Source organism: Dromiciops gliroides, chromosome 5, assembly GCF_019393635.1.
Source record: "Dromiciops gliroides isolate mDroGli1 chromosome 5, mDroGli1.pri, whole genome shotgun sequence".
In the NCBI taxonomy this organism is placed as follows: Eukaryota; Metazoa; Chordata; class Mammalia; order Microbiotheria; family Microbiotheriidae; genus Dromiciops; species Dromiciops gliroides.
This window is the reverse complement of record NC_057865.1, coordinates 125,276,991-125,293,891: the sequence shown is the minus strand read 5'-3', so window position 1 is coordinate 125,293,891 and position 16,901 is coordinate 125,276,991. Positions and strand designations below refer to the sequence as shown.

The window sequence follows — 16,901 nt, the reverse complement described above, 5'->3', positions numbered from 1 at the left end:
TTATTTTCTTTCTATTTTTGAACTGATGAAGCATTTATAAAATCTTTCAACTCACAATCACCCTAAAAAGGGCACTGAAAAAAAAATGTGACTTCTAAACTTAGATAGCAGTTCCCTTTGGCTAGCCAAGTCAATGCAAAACTCATCAAACTGGGCTCTCCCTAGGAAATACAGTCCAATTCAAACCAGTTATTCACTCACCAGGATGCTGCAACACCCAAACAGAATGTAGCAAAGATTCTATAGAAAAATAAGTTAAAATGGCCATGGTCAAGTCAAACCAGTCCAACCTGTTCTTCACTCACCAGGATTCTCCATTGTCCAATTAGATCTTAGTACTTCTTTTTATACAGTAAAGCTGTCAACCCATTTCCCCTTTTCTCTTTCAAACTTGAGGGGGAAGCAAATAAGACCAGACATTTCTGAAAGATTTCATCTCTTTAAAGCTCTGAGTGGCACTGGAAATGGGGCTGTCTTCCAAAGAGCTTTAGTCATTATTCAGCCAATCAGGAACTAGCAGTCAAAGCCTTCTTCTCAGCTGACTGCTTCTGCTGTTTGTTTTTTAATTTTAAAACAGCTCCTAAAAATTTGCTTTTCAATCTTCTACTGAGTCTTTCCTCTCCTGATATGGGCTTCAAACTCTTCATCACTTCTCTGCTTCACCCTCCCACCTTTCAATAGCTTAAATCAGAGCCTAATGGTGCACAATGACTCACCTTTCACTTATAATGCCAAAACTCACCAAGTTTCCCTTATGAAATCAACAGTCCTTATTTAATCACTTTTCAGCCTCCAAATAGTTAGATGAATTTTTTTGAGTTTTAGAAACAAGTCTCAAAAGATTTGCACAAATGAGATGAAGGACCACAATGCTCTCTACAGCTTCAATGATTAATTAGCTTTCAAAACAGTCTTCTATCATATTCTGCATCCTCAAAAATTGTGATTTTTTTTCACACTCAGTTTTTTATTTTTTAATAAGTAAAAAAATTTCCCATTTTCTTAAACAATGAAATTATTTGCATAAAATAAAACTTGAATCTGACATTTACAAGAGGATTTGAGCCTTTATATTTATGCCACAGTTAATTTTCTGTTGAAAACTGCTCACATCCCATCTGAAAACTTTCTTTGCACATGTACCTTTTTTAAACTTGGAAGTGAATGTATTTAATCAATTGGAAGGAACTGTAGGATGATGTAGTGCTAACATTCTAATAGGGAGAGTCAAGGCAATCCTATAAGCCTTTATTAAGTACTTACTATGTGCCTTTGGAAGATTTACACATGTACGTTAACAATTTTTAATAAACTAATGTGACCCCTGTCCCAAAGCCAACTGGTATGGCCCTTTCTCCTTATTGAGGAGAATCAGAATTGGTGAGTGGTAAGAGAGCTCCTGCCTTCACATGACGCTTTCTAGTCGTTTTAGACACTAGTCCTTTTGCGGACTCAGAGTGCTTCTGTCTTCTAGCTTTGAGAGAGAAGATGGAAAGAGGCCAGTCCCACTTCAGATTGCTGAAAGAAAACACTCTAGGAAGATATGAAAGGAGCTACTAGTCTCCATCATGTCCCTATTCTCAACTTGCTACAAGACAGACTGTGAGGAAGAGTTTCCCCTTGGGTGATATCTAGGATATTCTCTCTAGGATGAGCTGAATTTCCTTTTTTTTCTTTTTTAAATATTAAAAAAAAAAAGTTTGTTTTTGCAGGGCAATGAGGGTTAAGTGACTTGCTCAAGGTCACATAGCTAGTGTCAAGAGTCTAAGGCTGGATTTGAACTCAGGTCCTCCTGAATCCATGGCCAGTGCTCTATCCACTGTTCTACCTAGCTGCCCCATGAGCTGAATTTCTTACTCTGAATGGGAGTGCTCATTCATTCTGTATTCTCCTATGTATAGCTTCTCTGATTTCTGTTTGGCTATGATATACATCAATGGGTTTCTTTACTATTTGCTATGTCATCGTGGATCTGGTATTTGGTGAGAAAGGGGTTAAGCCTTGGACATAGAGCTTGGAGTCCCCCTTTTCCCTAAAATGACAAAGCAAACAAAAGCTACATTGATCTCGATCATACCCCTTGGGGAAGAGATATACTTGTAGCCCAATACATGTTTCCTCAGAGGATAACAGTTATGGTCTCTGGCTTCAACTTCCTCCTTCCCCTCTTGACATGAATTAAAATCTCCCTCGGAGAAGGGTTGAGGGAAAAGAGGCTAGAGATGTCTCTTCTGACTCCCTTCAAGCCACACAATGACAGTCAAATTCTCTTTACTCATGGGCCTCATTATACACGGAGGCCCCTCTTGTTACAAGTGGGGAGTCCTTTCTTTACATGTTGGGACTCACATGCTCTCTCCACTATATCTCCAGGATCAAATTTACATCTTTCTGTTTGGCTTTTAACACCCTTCAAAAACCTACCCCTCCATACCTTTGCATTATTTTTATACCTTCCTCCCTCCATTCAGTCTAGTGACACTGATCTCTTTGCTGTTCTTCACAAAAGATACTCCATCTCCTAACTGCATTTTCACTGGTTATACGTTATGCTTGAAACTCTCTCTCTTGATCTTCACCTCCTTTTGGTTTCTTTCTCAGATAAAATTTCCCTTTCTAAGGGGAAGCTAGGTGGTGCAGTAGATAGAGCACTGGTCCTGGATTCAGGAGAACCTGAGTTCAAATCCAGCCTCAGACACTTGACACTTACTAGCTGTGTGACCCTGGGCAAGTCACTTAACCCTCATTGCCTCCCCCCCAAAAGAAATAAATTTCCCTTTCTGCAAGAAGCCTTTCTTGGACTCCCTTCATGCTAATGCCTCCCCCTTGAGATCATCTCAAGTTTATCCTGTACATAGCTTGTTTCAAAATAATTGTCTGCACGTTGCCTCGTCCATTGGATTGTGAGCTCCCTGAGGGGAGTGACTGTTTTTGCCTTTTTCTATCCTTTTAGTTATTGCATTTTTCATCTATGAAAGACACTTACAAACATGTTATTTAACAGTTGACAACTCTTCCCCTTTAATGGCCAAACTGCTACATATGAAAGGGCAAATGGGCAATACCTATGTAAATCACTTTGCATAACTTAAAGTACTATATAGATGTTAAATTCATCATCATTAGCATGTACAATCTTCAAACAACAGTGCTGGTCCAAAAAGTGTAGATCATAACCTATCTCTCCCTTTTCATCCTGACTCTTCTCCATGTTCTATTGTCAATCTTCCACAGGGCCTTCACCCTAAGTGCTAGAAGCCTTCCTGTAGTTCTACTGACATGATGTGGAATTTTCATTTTATTCTCGCTACATGACTGGACTGCTTCCTTTTCTGATCATGGTATGATGGAAAGAGCATTGCTTCTGGACTTGAGTTAGAATCTGCTATTTCCTACCTGTGTGACCTTGGGCTAGTCACTTAACCCAACCCTGGCTTCAGTTTATTTATCTCTAAAAAGAAGGCATTGGACTAAATAGTTTCCAAAGTCCCTTGCAATTTTACATCTGTGATACTACAGTTCTCTGGGGACATTTTTATGGGACTTTCAAAATGCTGGTAATACTCAACAGCCTATTTTTATCTATCATGCATCTTCCCATTGTCTTTTTGGGGGACCCTTAATTTTGGCTCCCAGGAAATTCAGATCTTCCATTATTCTCAGTTATAAGATATCATTAGGAGAATACTGATTTTTAAAAAGATAATTTTGGGGGGTGGTTTTAGGGGAAAATTTGGGAAACATACTACAGTTTCCCAAATGCAAATAATCCGCTTTCCCTTCAATTCTGGGCATGCCAGTTTGTTTGCTTGCTGTTTGGTCAAGATGTATGTATACTATACTGATAGACCAGTTCTGTGGACTATCCAATTCAAAAGTATAACAGTCAGGATAATAGGAATCTTTCATTCAGCTGATTTTTATATAGACAGCAAGATCTCACTCTTTTGAGAGATTGTGGATATCGTTTAGAAGGTTCTGTTCCAGGGCTTGATGTAATCAACAAAATATCACCTCAAAACAGATGAATTTCTCATGATCTTAAGGAATTCCTCTTTGGTTTATACTCTGGTATAGACATCCTCCAGGATGGTGGCAAACACTTTTGGCAAGCAAATACCTACCTGTTTTATGTTATGTTGTTGTGGTTTATTGTTTTCAGTCATGTCCAGCTCTTTCTGTCCCTTTTGGGGTTTTGTTGGCAAAGATACTAGAGTGGTTTCCCATTTCCTCCTCCATGTCATTTTAGAGATGAGGAAACTGAGGCCAGCTTGTTGAAAGAAGGTTTAGAAGATGACATTTTGCTCTGTTGAATCAAAGGCCTTTGCGTAGTTGACAAACAGTAATTACAGTTGGATTTTCAATATGTTGTGCCTTTCGAGACAATTGTGTAAGTACTGGTATCTGGCCTGCTGTATACTATTTTTTGTCAAATTTTGCTTATACCCTTCCCAATTTTCATCAAGAATACCCTTATATATGCATATATTGCCTTTTTTCAGTAATGAGAGTATAGGCTTTCTCCAATTAGTTAGTATTTTCCTATGTTTCAGTAATGTCCATAGAATATGATTAATAAATATTTGCTGAATCATGCCAAATTCATATTACATAAGCCCAAAGGAAAGAAGATTCTGCTAGGAATTAAGACGGGGGTGGGGGGGTGGGGGTGGGATTAAGGAAGCTGAGTCAGCATAAAATGAGGTATAGTAGTAGTAGTGAATAGGGAAGAAGATGTGAGAAATACAATTATATCTATTGTCTATGCATTAACATAACTGTTAGGTTATATCATTTAGAAGGCGCATCTACTTGTTGGTATCTTGTACATTCCAAACATTGCTAGTGAATGCAAATGTCTCAAAGAAGAGGTAGATGAGGTCATGGGGTAAAGAAAAAAGAAGTAGCTAAAATGTTTTGCCTCTGCTGCCTATCCTTGCCTTTCTATTAGTTATTGAAGACTCAGATGGCTTGTGACCACCATTCATGGGATTTCTCATTACTTTGCCTGCTTTGGCCTGTGTGTCTTTCAAAATCGGGTTAATTTTCAAGATTAGTTTAGGAAGCTGGCCATTGTTCAATGTAAATAGAAAAGAAAAATACCCACTTCCTCCTTATGGTGAGAAGTTTTAATAGTTCAATTAGGAAAGATACGATCAAGAACTTGCAACCTTCCAATGAGAATTTTTTTGAAATTTTGCTTTAATTCGATCATTTGGAAGGCCCTTAGGTTAATATCAATCAAATCAACCCGCAATCACTTATTAAACACCTTCCTATAGTCCAGGCATTGGTAGGCATTGGTGATACAAGGACAAAAAGATGAAACAGTTCCTGCTTTTAAGGAATTTCCATTCAATTGGTGAGACAAAATTCACATATATAACATATAAAAAATACAAGGTAGTTAGCTAGCTTGGAGGAGAATTCTGCTGTGTGAGCAAATCTGAACCTGAAAAGGAATTGCCAACCTTTGTGGGGCTCTTGTCAAAATCTTTGAGTCCTACCTGTGCTTGAACTAGATGATTACTGTGGTTTGTACTAATCAACATATCTGTTGCAATGTCCAGTTGCACACTGATGACTGTCAGAGTCTGGTGAATAGGTTGAAATCAAACCTTTAAGTATTTTGTACCTGACAATATCCCACAGCCCCATGAATCTGTTGGTTCTTTAAGTTTCTAATGTATTTATTCTGCATTATCTAACTACATTCTCATTATTCTAGTCTCTTGCCTATTTCCCCAGGTGTTTTCTCTTTCTTTTTTTAATTTCAGGAAATCAGAATAAACAGAGGTGGAGGGGAAGAGGGAAGAAAACATAAAACCAAGATCATTCCATTTGGAAGCCTCCTGCAACCCAGCAGAAAGTATTGTTGTTGTTGGTTTTTTTTTTTGTTTTGTTTTTTGTGGGGCAATGGGGGTTAAGTGACTTGCCCAGGGTCACACAGCTAGTGTCAAGTGTCTGAGGCCGGATTTGAACTCAGGTACTCCTGAATCCAGGGCCAGTGCTCTATCCACTGCGCCACCTAGCTGCCCTCCCCAGCAGAAAGTATTAATGAAGTTAGACAGTTAGCACAAAGTGTAAAAGAAAAGCCTTAATAAAACCTGCACCATTGTTTTCCAGAAGTTAGGATGTTTTGCCTTTATTTTTGTTGTTATTGTTTCATTTCACTTGTGTGCAACTCTTTATGACCCCATTTCGGGTTTTCTTGGCAAAGATACTGTAGTGGTTTGCCATTTCCTTCTCTAGCTAATTTTACAGATGAGGAAATTGAGGCAAACAGGGTTAATTGACTTGCTTAGGGGCACACATCTAATAAGTGTCTGAGGCCAGATTTGAATTAATGGAGATAAAGTCTTCTTGATTCCAGTCCAAGTGCTCTATCCACTGTGCCACCTAGCTGCTCCACCTTGCCTTCACAGAATTCCCTAAATGTTTTAGTTTAATAGTATTATGTTTAGTTCTAGAGAGAAGGGAGTTAATACCATCTCTAAGGGTACTTCTATTTTGTGTGGGCAGCTGGTCCTCTAAGGTCAGTTTATGTGAGCTAGTTATGACTGGTTTAAGGACTACTGGGACATTGTCCTAAAGAGTTTTATTTGCTTTGAATTGTTCTATTGACTAGGTCATTCTTTTCTTTTATAAATTGGTTTTACTGCTTTCATGCTACTATGCAAGGAACACAGCACTGAAGCAGTATCTTGTTGTTGTTGTTAAAGTACTCTGATTATTCATTGAGAGACCGAGTGGGAGAAAGGGCATTGGAGAGGAAAAGGAACTGATTCCTTTTCTGAAGAGCATCAACACTAAATCATTTCCTGAATCACAGAATAAAACCCATAAACACTAGGAAAGGAGTGTACAACAATGTCTGATGAAGAGATTATACAAAAGTCTATTATTCCTGACTTTTAGATCACTGTGTGTGTTTTATTTTTGGCAGCCAAAAAATGTGTCTACTACATGTGGAGACATTAATGTTTGTTTCTCTCTGGGCTTCATGTATTCTTTCAAAAATGCTAGGCTACAAATTAAACTTCTCTCTCTCTCTCTCTCTCTCTCTCTCTCTCTCTCTCTCTCTCTCTCTTTCCCTCCCTCCCTCCCTCCCTCTCCTCCCACTACTCTCTTGACTGCCTATGAATGATGTGACCCCTGCCATTCCAACACCATCAACATAGGCTCTCAATTCTGACTGGTTCTAAGTGGTCTTTGATACCATTGATAGGTAGAAATGCCTTTGTATGATCACTGATGTTATGCTTTTCCTGTACCACTTTTCAGATATTCTATCTACCTCATGGGTATTATATGGGTTCTTCTGCAAAATCGAGGCTGAGGTATTTCTGATGTCAGCTCATGACTTCTTGTCAGGAGTTCATCATCTGCTAAAATTTACTGAGCACCAACAGGGTATGTGGTACTGTCTCAAAGATCACGCAAGGATGATCTAGGCTTTTCATAAAGCAGATAATAGGAAGAGTTGAATTCCCTTGCTGTAAACACCTAAAGGACCACAGGTGAGACTACTCACTGTTATTTCAAATGAGAGGCAGCATGGTATAAAAGACCAGATTTTGAGCTATGGAGGTCTGGATTCAAAACCTACTTCTGACATACTATCTATGTGACAATGGGGAGGTTGCTTAATATCTTAGTGCTTCCAGGCAACTGTTGAAGGCTGCAAGGTAAAAATGACTTGCTGATCTATATAAGGGAAGGAATTTTCACACCAGAATCCTTTACAATATGAGACTCCCTGGTCTGTTTTCAAATTTCAACTATTATAATGGGCAAAGTCCTCTAACTTCTTTCTCATATATTTTCCTATCATTCCAATCTTTCCTATCATCTTTTAAAAAACTGTTTAGTTGCTCCATTAATTAGCCCTTCAATATATACTTATATATGTGTATATGTATATATACATATGTATGTACGCATGTATGTGTATATGTGTATAATCTAGTATTGCTTTTATTTGCCCAGTTGCCCAATCCTTGGTTATTTCAGGTCTTGTTGACTTGGCTTGATGATGGTAATTTCTTCAGTGTCATGCTTTGTGCCTGAGGTTATCAGGTTAGAGTCAGTTAAATGACACATGATTTGGAGTTGATGAGAACTGAATTCAAATCCTGCCTTAAACACTTACTGGCTGTGGAACCCTGGATATGTCACAACTTCTGTCTGCTTTGGTTTCCTCGTCTCTAAGATGGGCATAATAATAACATCTACCTCCTAGGGTTTTTGTGAGGATCAAATCAGATAATATTTGTAAAATGCTTTGAAAACTTTAAAGTGTTATATAAATGCTAGCAATTATATTGCCAATGACTACTTCAGTAGTTTATACAGAATTCTATGTCCCAACCTGAATATTTCATGGAGGTTCCCAATGCTATCTTCTTATGATAAATTGGGACCAGTGAGTCATAGTCCAATCATCATTTACTTATGACTCATAAAACAAATTCTTTGAGGGAGCTTAAAAGCACAAAAATTTAAGAAGAAATGAGAAAACTTTATTTTTGAGGTGATTACTCAAACTGAATTTTGATTTTGTTGATAGAGATATTACGTTCAATGATGAAGTTTGGAACCTATTCATGGAGTCCACCCAACACAACCAGGGCAACTTTTATAAGCTCTCCCATTGTGAGGATATCTACAGAATTTTTGGGCTGTTGATCAGTTTTCACTTACTTTTGTTTGTTTGTTTATTTTTTTTTCAGGGCAATGAGGGTTGAGTGACTTACCCAGGGTCACACATAGCCAGGAAATGTCAAGTGTTTGAGGCCAGATTTGAACTCAGGTCCTCCTGAATCCAGGGCTGGTGCTTTATCCACTACTCCACCTATCTGCCCCTAGTTTGTTTGTTTATTTTGTTTTCCCTTACTTTTAACAAATAAAAGCTTGGGTTTAAAAATTAGTTTTGGGGTAGCTAGGTGGCGCAGTGGATAGAGCACTGGCCCTGGAGTCAGGAGTACCTGAGTTCAAATCTGGCCTCAGACACTTAACACTTACTAGCTGTGTGACCCTGGGCAAGTCACTTAACCCCAATTGCCTCACTAAAAAAAAAAAATAGTTTTATTTTTTCCTAATCAACAAAAACCGAGCTTTCCTCTTTTTTAAATGAGAAAGGAAAATAAAATAGCTATAATATATATACACAATATTTATATGAACATATACGTACATATATACAACGTATATTTATGTATATGTGTATATATAGACACACACATACACATCAAGTCCTTGCATTGGCCATGTCCAAAAAATGTCAACCTCTACTAAGTCGATCACCTCTCTATACAGAGATAGGTATCATGCTTAATCATGAATCTTCTGGAATCATTGTTGGTTATTCTATTGCTTAGAGTTCCTAAGACATCAAAGTTGTTTATCTTTTCTACATTCCTGTCACTATAAAAAGTTCTCCTTGTTCTGCTCACCTCATTCTGCATTAATTCTTACAAATCTTCCCAGGTGTTTTTTTCTAAAACCATCCCCCTTCGTCATTTCTTATAATAATATTCCATCACATTTATATTCACTTGTTCAGTCATTCCCCAATTATCAGGAACCACCTTAGTTTCCAAATCTTTGCCACTGGAAAAAGAGCTGATATAAATATTTTTGATAGACTTAGATTTTATTTTGTTTAGGATTAATTGCACCCTTAATATACCTTCCTTTTTCTTCCTTCTCTCTTCTTCCCTTTCCCTCATATTTCCCTGTTGAATGAAATGTATTTTTTTGTTTTTGTTTTTGTTTTTTTGCAGGGCAATTGGGGTTAAATGACTTGCCCAGGGTCACACAGCTAGTAAGTGTTAAGTGTCTGAGGTTGGATTTGAACTCAGGTACTCCTGAATCCAGGGCCGGTGCTCTATCCACTGCACCATCTAGCTGCCCCATGAATGAAATGTATTTTTGTACCTAATTGCATATTTCCCCAACTTTTTCCAATCCAAGTGAGAGTTATATTTAAGTATGTACTGTTCCCCTCTACCCCTTTCCTCCTTATATGCACACACTTCTATTTGTGCACCCCAGTTATGAGATATATGTTTTCCAAGACACTCCTAGTATATTCCTCTTCCCCTATCTTTCTATTCTTCTTTTTAAATAATAAAAATATAGCACAACTGCTCCCAGTCTTGCTCTTTAATTAGACTCTATGAACCTTGATTATGAAGTGTTTCTGCGGACACATGTATCACCTCCCTAAATTAGAATATAAACAATTTACCCTAGTTTTATCTATTATGATTGCTCACTCATGTTCACTTTTTTGGTATTTCTTATGACTCTTGTGTTTGCATTTCAAAGTTTTTCAGTTTTGGTCTTTTCATCAGGAATTCTTGGAAGTCCTCTATTTCATTAACGACCCATTTTTTTTCTCTGTAGGATTATATTGAGTTTTGCTGGATAAGTTATTTTCAACTATAAGCATATATATTCTTTCTGTTCCAGAACATAATATCCCAAGCTCTTTGTTTTTTTTATAGTAATGGCTGCCGAATCATGTGTGATTCTGCATATGGCTCCTTAGGACTTGAATTCTTTTTTTCCGGTTTCTTCCAGCATTTTTTTCTTTGACCTTTGGAAGCTCTGGATTTATGCTACAATGTTCCTGGGAGTTTTCATTTTGGCATTTCTTTAAGGAGGTGACTGGTGATTCTGTTGTGAGTATTTTCTTTCTATTTCCATTTTGCCCTCTGGTTTTAAGTAATTTGGGAAATTTTCTTTTAAGATTTCTTGAAATAAGATGTTTGAGACCTTTTTTCTTTTGGTCATGGCTTTTGGGTAGTCTAATGTTTCTTAAATTTTCTCTCCTTGATGTATTTTTCAGGTCAACTGTTTTTTGCTTTATCTTATATTTTCTTCCTTCCGTTCTAGAGTCAAAACTATACAGCTGCTTCCTTCTTTTGAACACGCTCTTTGCTTGGTACACAACTTATAGCTGCTGACTTCTTATGCTGAAACACCACCCCAGCAGCAATCCACATTGAATACGTAATGTGGAATGGAATAGTAAGCCCCAGCATTGCTACTTTGCATCTATTCCTGCACTTTGACAAGGTTGGGCCCTTTTTTGCCCTGGTACAGCCTCTCTCTGGAGATGGTTCCTGACTTGATCCCTTTCCCTAGTTTTTACAGACCTCATTTTCTCCCTGTGATTATGTAGACTGGAAAAAAAAAAGACTCACTGTGAGTTTTTCTTGGATTTCCTATTCAGGACTTGATCTGGCACATTTTCTAGATCTCTCTGGAGATGCTGGGGAGTGGTTTGGGGAGAGGCAGAGCTTAGTGATACTTCTTTCTATTATTTAACCTCTCAACTCCCCAAACCTAGTCCATTTCTCCTTCATAACTTCTTATTCTTAATGTGTTACTGTTCATAACTACCAACTACTTGTCCACTGGTCTTCTGCTGCCTTATGGTAAGGCTTTTTTCCTTTTTTTATGATAAACTTTTATTTATAGTTTTGACTTCCAAATTTTATCCCTCCTTCCCTCTCTCCCCTTTCCCATCCCTGAGGTGGTAAGCAATCAGATATAGGTTATATACATGGACAATTATACCATATTTGTGATTTTGTATAAGAAAATTTGAATAAAAGAAAAAAAATAAAAGTGAAAAATAGCAGCATGCTTCATTCTGTGTTCAATCAATAACAATTCTTTCTGTTTATGAATTGTCAAATACCGTGACAGAGTTTATATTTAGTTTTGTATAGGACATGGAATTCAGTTACTGAATAAACTAAATATATATCATTTACTTATTAATTTTCTAACTGTGGTTTTCCTTTGAAGAATTCAAGGTACAGTGTAATATTCTAGTAGGGAGCCCTTTACCATCAAATATAAAATAGGAATGACAGAAATAGATTGAAACCACTAAAAAAGAGGGAAAAGCATAAAGTAAAAGACGGAGTAGGAAGAAATGATGAGGAATATAATTATTTTATTTATTTATTCATTCATTCATTTATCTATTTATTTATTTATTTTGCAGGGCAATGAGTGACTTGCCCAGGGTCACACAGCTACTAAGTGTCAAGTGTCTGAGGTCACATTTGAACTCAGGTCCTTCTGAATCCAGGACTGGTGCTCTTTCCACTGCTGCACCTACCTGCTCCCCAGGAATATAATTCTAAGAATAATGCCTTTCTATTGTTGAATGCTTTAGAGCAGTCAAAGGGAAACAGTGGGTTTAGATGTAGGAGTGTGCACACATGGTGGGTGCTACAAATTCTCAGACTGATGCAAATTGATTTTCTGCAGAAAGTAATAAATTTCACAATGTAAAAAGACATCCTGCTCAACTTCCTTATATTTTCATTACTGTTTCACACATCAACAAGTCTTTAAATTCATTAATATGAGACCTTAGGCAGCTAGGTGTTACAGTGCCAGGCCTAGAGTCAGGAAGACTTCAGTTGTTCGAATTCAGTGTCAGACACTTACTAGCTGTGTGATCTTGGGTAAGTCACTTAACCCCAAATATTGGTGGGGATAATAGCACCTACCTCTTAGGGTCGTTGTGAGGATCAAATGAGATATTTGTAAAGTGCTTAGCACAGTGCTTGGTGCATAGTAAGTGTTAAATAAATACTAGCTATTATAATGATTTATGAATATGTGTATACAAAGCACATTTTGAGGGAACCCAGGTTCAAATTTTAACAATGAGACATCATAATAAGACTTTAATGGAGGTTGTTGATGTTTATTTTAAGAGTAGGAATATTTGCATTGTTTTAATATGCTTTTGATAAAAGAGGGCAATGTGGTATAATAAAAAGCATACTGAACTTGGAGTCAGCAGGCTTTGGTTCAAATTATGGTCTTTCTACTACCTTGCTGATAATGGGGATAATTCACTTAGACTCTTGGAACCTCCGTTTATTCATCTGCAAAATTGGGACAATAATTTTCTGTGCTATCTCATAGGGTTACGGGAAAATAATTTGTAATCTATTCAACCCTAAATAAATGTGATTTTTCTATTTTGTTTGTTGCTTATATTTCAACTTCAGCTGATCTATCACTTCATGAGGGTGGACACTGACAATTTTTTTTAATTTAAAATTTTTTTATTAAGATGTTATGATGTTGACATGTGTCTCATTCCACATGATCTTCTGCCAAGCTCTGTACACTCACAATTCTATGGCTTATTGTTGGCAGCTTAGTCAGAAGCATCTGGAACACTGGAGGTGTAAGGGTCTGCTGTAAAACTTGCAACAACTGCTGTGACTGCCCCCAGACGGCAATGGCATTTGTCAAGTGGTCAACACCCTCTTGATATTCACCTTCGCTAGTAATTCCTCACCAAGCTGTATTTCTTCAAGGAAGGACTTCTGAACAGCTTTGGCATCTTTAAGGTCAGGTAACTTTGAAAGTCCAGCTCTCTCTTTGGCGAGCTTCTGTTTCTTTCTTCGCTCTCGGAACCTGTTCTTGAAGTTGGGGTCGTTCCGTCTCTTGCGGTCAAAATAAATACAGAAGCCGATGAAGAGGGCCCCGCACACACCTGCGGCAATCTACCCCACTCTGTCCCACCATGTTTCCAGCTGCTGCTGGAGAAGCAGGTAGCAGCAGCTGTGCCACCCCGCTGACCCTTAAGCCAGGAGAGGTGGCTTGCTCCACTCCCTTCCAGTGACACTGACACTTTATGACACCTTTTTATGAATAGCTTAATTGCTCTAAGGCTTAACCTTTGCTGATAAGTTTCTTAGCTTCCATATATGTTAACATTTATTTAGAATCCACTGAGTACTAGATGTTCCCCAAATATAATTTGCAGAAGTTGGCTTGGTTTAAAGTTTCCTCAAGAAAAAACGAAAAAAAAAAAGATTTTAAAGAATGGTATCTCAGGAAAAGAGAGAAAGGCCATTTGATAAATCAGGAGGTAAAGAAAACAAAATGGACCACAGATATATCCACCTGGGTAAAGAATGGTTAGAAATACACCATATAGGGGGAGGGGAGAAGCAACAGCCTAAAGGCAGGATGAACAATCACAACTGTTAAGGTAAGACATATCAAGTCTTTGAAGAAACTTGTGAAGAGGAACAGCATGACTGAAAATGATGAGATTTTGCTATAACTTAAGTTTTGCTTGAAAATGGTTCCAGTAATTGACAATTATGCTTTTTGTTATTAATTATGCTAATATATAAATTCTAAGTACACAGTTTTTGATTATGCATAGAAATATACAGTAAAATAAAAATGACAAATAATAAAGGATTTAAAGAATTGGTATTAATTCAACTATTTAGGGTTCATGAAACATTTTTAAAATAACTGGTATGATAATGTAATTATTTTGCAACATAATACTGTTAAAACACCTTAGGAAAGAAATTTTGCTATCTTAAGGCCCATCTACTTAATGGTTCTAAGTAATGACTCCCAGACTTTTTGGCATGAGGTATCTAAGCACTATTTGATTTTGCGTTATTTTCCCCATATTTTTTTTTAAGTGAAACAATTGGGGTTAAGTGACTTGCCCAGGGTCACACAGCTAGTAAGTGTTAAGTGTCTGAGGCCAGATTTGAACTCAGGTATTCCTGACTCCAGGGCAGGTGCTCTATCCACTGTGCCATTTAGCTGCCTTCTTTCCCCATATTCTTAAACATTCCTTTTGGGCATCTTTGAAATTATGGAGAATTAAAATGAATTTTGCCTTGATAATTTCTGAAGAATTTTGTGACACACCCTTGAAATTATTGGAGACAACCTGGTGTGTTGCTGAACTAAGGTTGGTAATCATTAGTCTAAGATTTATGTAAAAAAAATTAGATAATTGGTTGCATGTGTATTAAAATGAACTATTTTTATTTAATTAGGAATCAGTTTAACTGCAAAACTATGTAAACTATAAAACTGTACAAATTTACATTAGACAATTTTATATCATATTAAGCTTATTAATTTGATAATCAAATTATTTTTAAAAAAATAACTTACAAAGCTGAGCAGCATCTGCGTGGATAGTTCCTCCTTTGGGATTCAGCTTCTGGGTCTGAGTTGCCGGAACAGGTTTATATGACTGACCTGTTGCCCTATACATAGCCTGGACCCATAATATCCGATCTTGGTCATCATCACTGGCAAATATTACAGTATCTCCTTCTTTAACAGCATTAAAGAACATTTGGCCACCCTGAAGTCCTGCAGAAATGAGGATAAACATTATTAAAATTATACTTCTACTTTAAGAAATGTGCAAAATTAAAAGATTTTTATCTCCTTTATTAAATTCCTTAATGGAAAATGACTACTGGTACACAGCTTAGCATTTATAATAGTTTTAGGTAAGAACTACACAGAAAGTTTTGAAAGGAAACTAAAGAAGAGTTTCATTGATCATATCACTTAAACAAACAACTTGGGGAAACTGACTCCCTGTGGTCAGTGACTACTTGAAAGGTACACATTTATTTCCTTACTGGACTGCATCTCATAGCCTTGGTTTCTTGAAATATTTCTTATTAGAGAAGAGAGTCTCACTCTTTGGAACACTTTCCATTCTATCTGTAGGTGAAACGTATGATTGAATTTCTAAGCGGAGAGCATCTCTTTATTATTGTGCTCTTTCTTGGTCAGCCCAGGTAAATAAAAATAGGTAGAGAATATAAAGAACTGTACATTGTTGCATTAATCCGGGTAACTAACACACAGGCTTCTTCTTTTCTTTTTAAAAAAAATATTTGACATTAACTTTCAAATGAGACCAAAAGGCACAATTTATGGTCTTTTTAGAAGAAAAAAATACTGTCTCTCCTTTTTGCAGTCTCTTTCCACTGATCAAAACCACCAGTACTGTTAATAAGCACCGTTCAATCATAGTAATTTACTTTTATTAGTGAATTAGCTAGTAACTTTTATTAGTTAATTCAATAAGCATGTTTTGGATACTTAAAATTTCACATGGCTGTACCCTAATATCATTTGAGACAGAAGGAGACCTTAGAAGTTATTTAGGCCAACTTCTTTGTTTTTCACGTGAGCAGGCTGAGGCTGATTAGCAAGAGCTGCTCAGTAGTAAAGAAGCAAGCTTTATACCCAGCTTCTCTAACTGAATCTAGAAATAAAGTAAGGAGAATCCTCTGTTGTTAAGTTTATTTCTAGAATTTTCTCCCCCCCCCCAGTAAATTACTTTAGAGTTTTTTGGATTTTAGAGTGAGAGTGTCTGTTGCTTATTTCCCAGAAAACCTTTTGGGGAGGGGGCAGTTAGTCAAGACATCTGGGAACTCATAAGGGACTAATATATTCCTATTAAAGTTCAAATGAAACAGCCATTATAAAAAAGAACGATACCTAGTCTAGTCATATTTAGAAAGTAAAGGTGGACTAAAATAGTCACCATTTGGAAGGCTTATTAAACAAACATCAAATAGTTTATAGAATGAAGGGAATTACATACTTAGATACATATCTAGTGAAAAAAGTATAAATGGAATAAGTCACCTGAGTGTGGATCCGTGTAGTCCACAGTATATCCTTCAAGCTGCATTAACTCCTGTGGTTCAGACTTCTTTTCTCTGTAACTGCACATAGCAAAGGTGTACTGGCTGACCTGCCCAAGAAAAGCATATGTTGGATGTATTCATTGTATCTGTCAAATTTACCTTTCTTAATTAAAAGAAGGTAATTATCCTATGGACAGCTAGGTGGCACAGGGGAAAGAGTGCAGGTCCTGGAGTCAGGAAGACTCATCTTTGTGAGTTCAAATCTGGCTTCAGACACTTCCTAGCCATGTGATCCTGGCAAGTCACTTAAACCTCGTTGTCTTGGTTTCTTCATCTGTAAAATGAACTGGAGGAGAAACTGGTCAACCATTCTAGTATCTTTGCCAAGAAAATCTTAAATGGAGTCATGAA

General features: G+C 37.1%; 1 protein-coding gene and 1 pseudogene across 13 annotated transcripts in view; both read right to left on the bottom strand.

Moving 5' to 3' along the window:
• Positions 1-16,901, bottom strand: part of CADPS2 (calcium dependent secretion activator 2) — a 746,428-nt gene that overhangs the window by 226,018 nt on the left and 503,509 nt on the right. For all 13 annotated transcript variants that reach the window (XM_043965472.1, XM_043965471.1, XM_043965468.1 and 10 more), the window contains exons 10-11: positions 16,489-16,597; positions 14,986-15,189 (exon numbers count right to left, since the gene is read on the bottom strand). In XM_043965472.1, the coding sequence (XP_043821407.1) occupies positions 14,986-15,189; positions 16,489-16,597 (313 nt within the window). The remainder of the gene's footprint in view (positions 1-14,985; positions 15,190-16,488; positions 16,598-16,901) is intronic.
• LOC122727925 lies at positions 13,138-14,788 on the bottom strand (annotated as a pseudogene).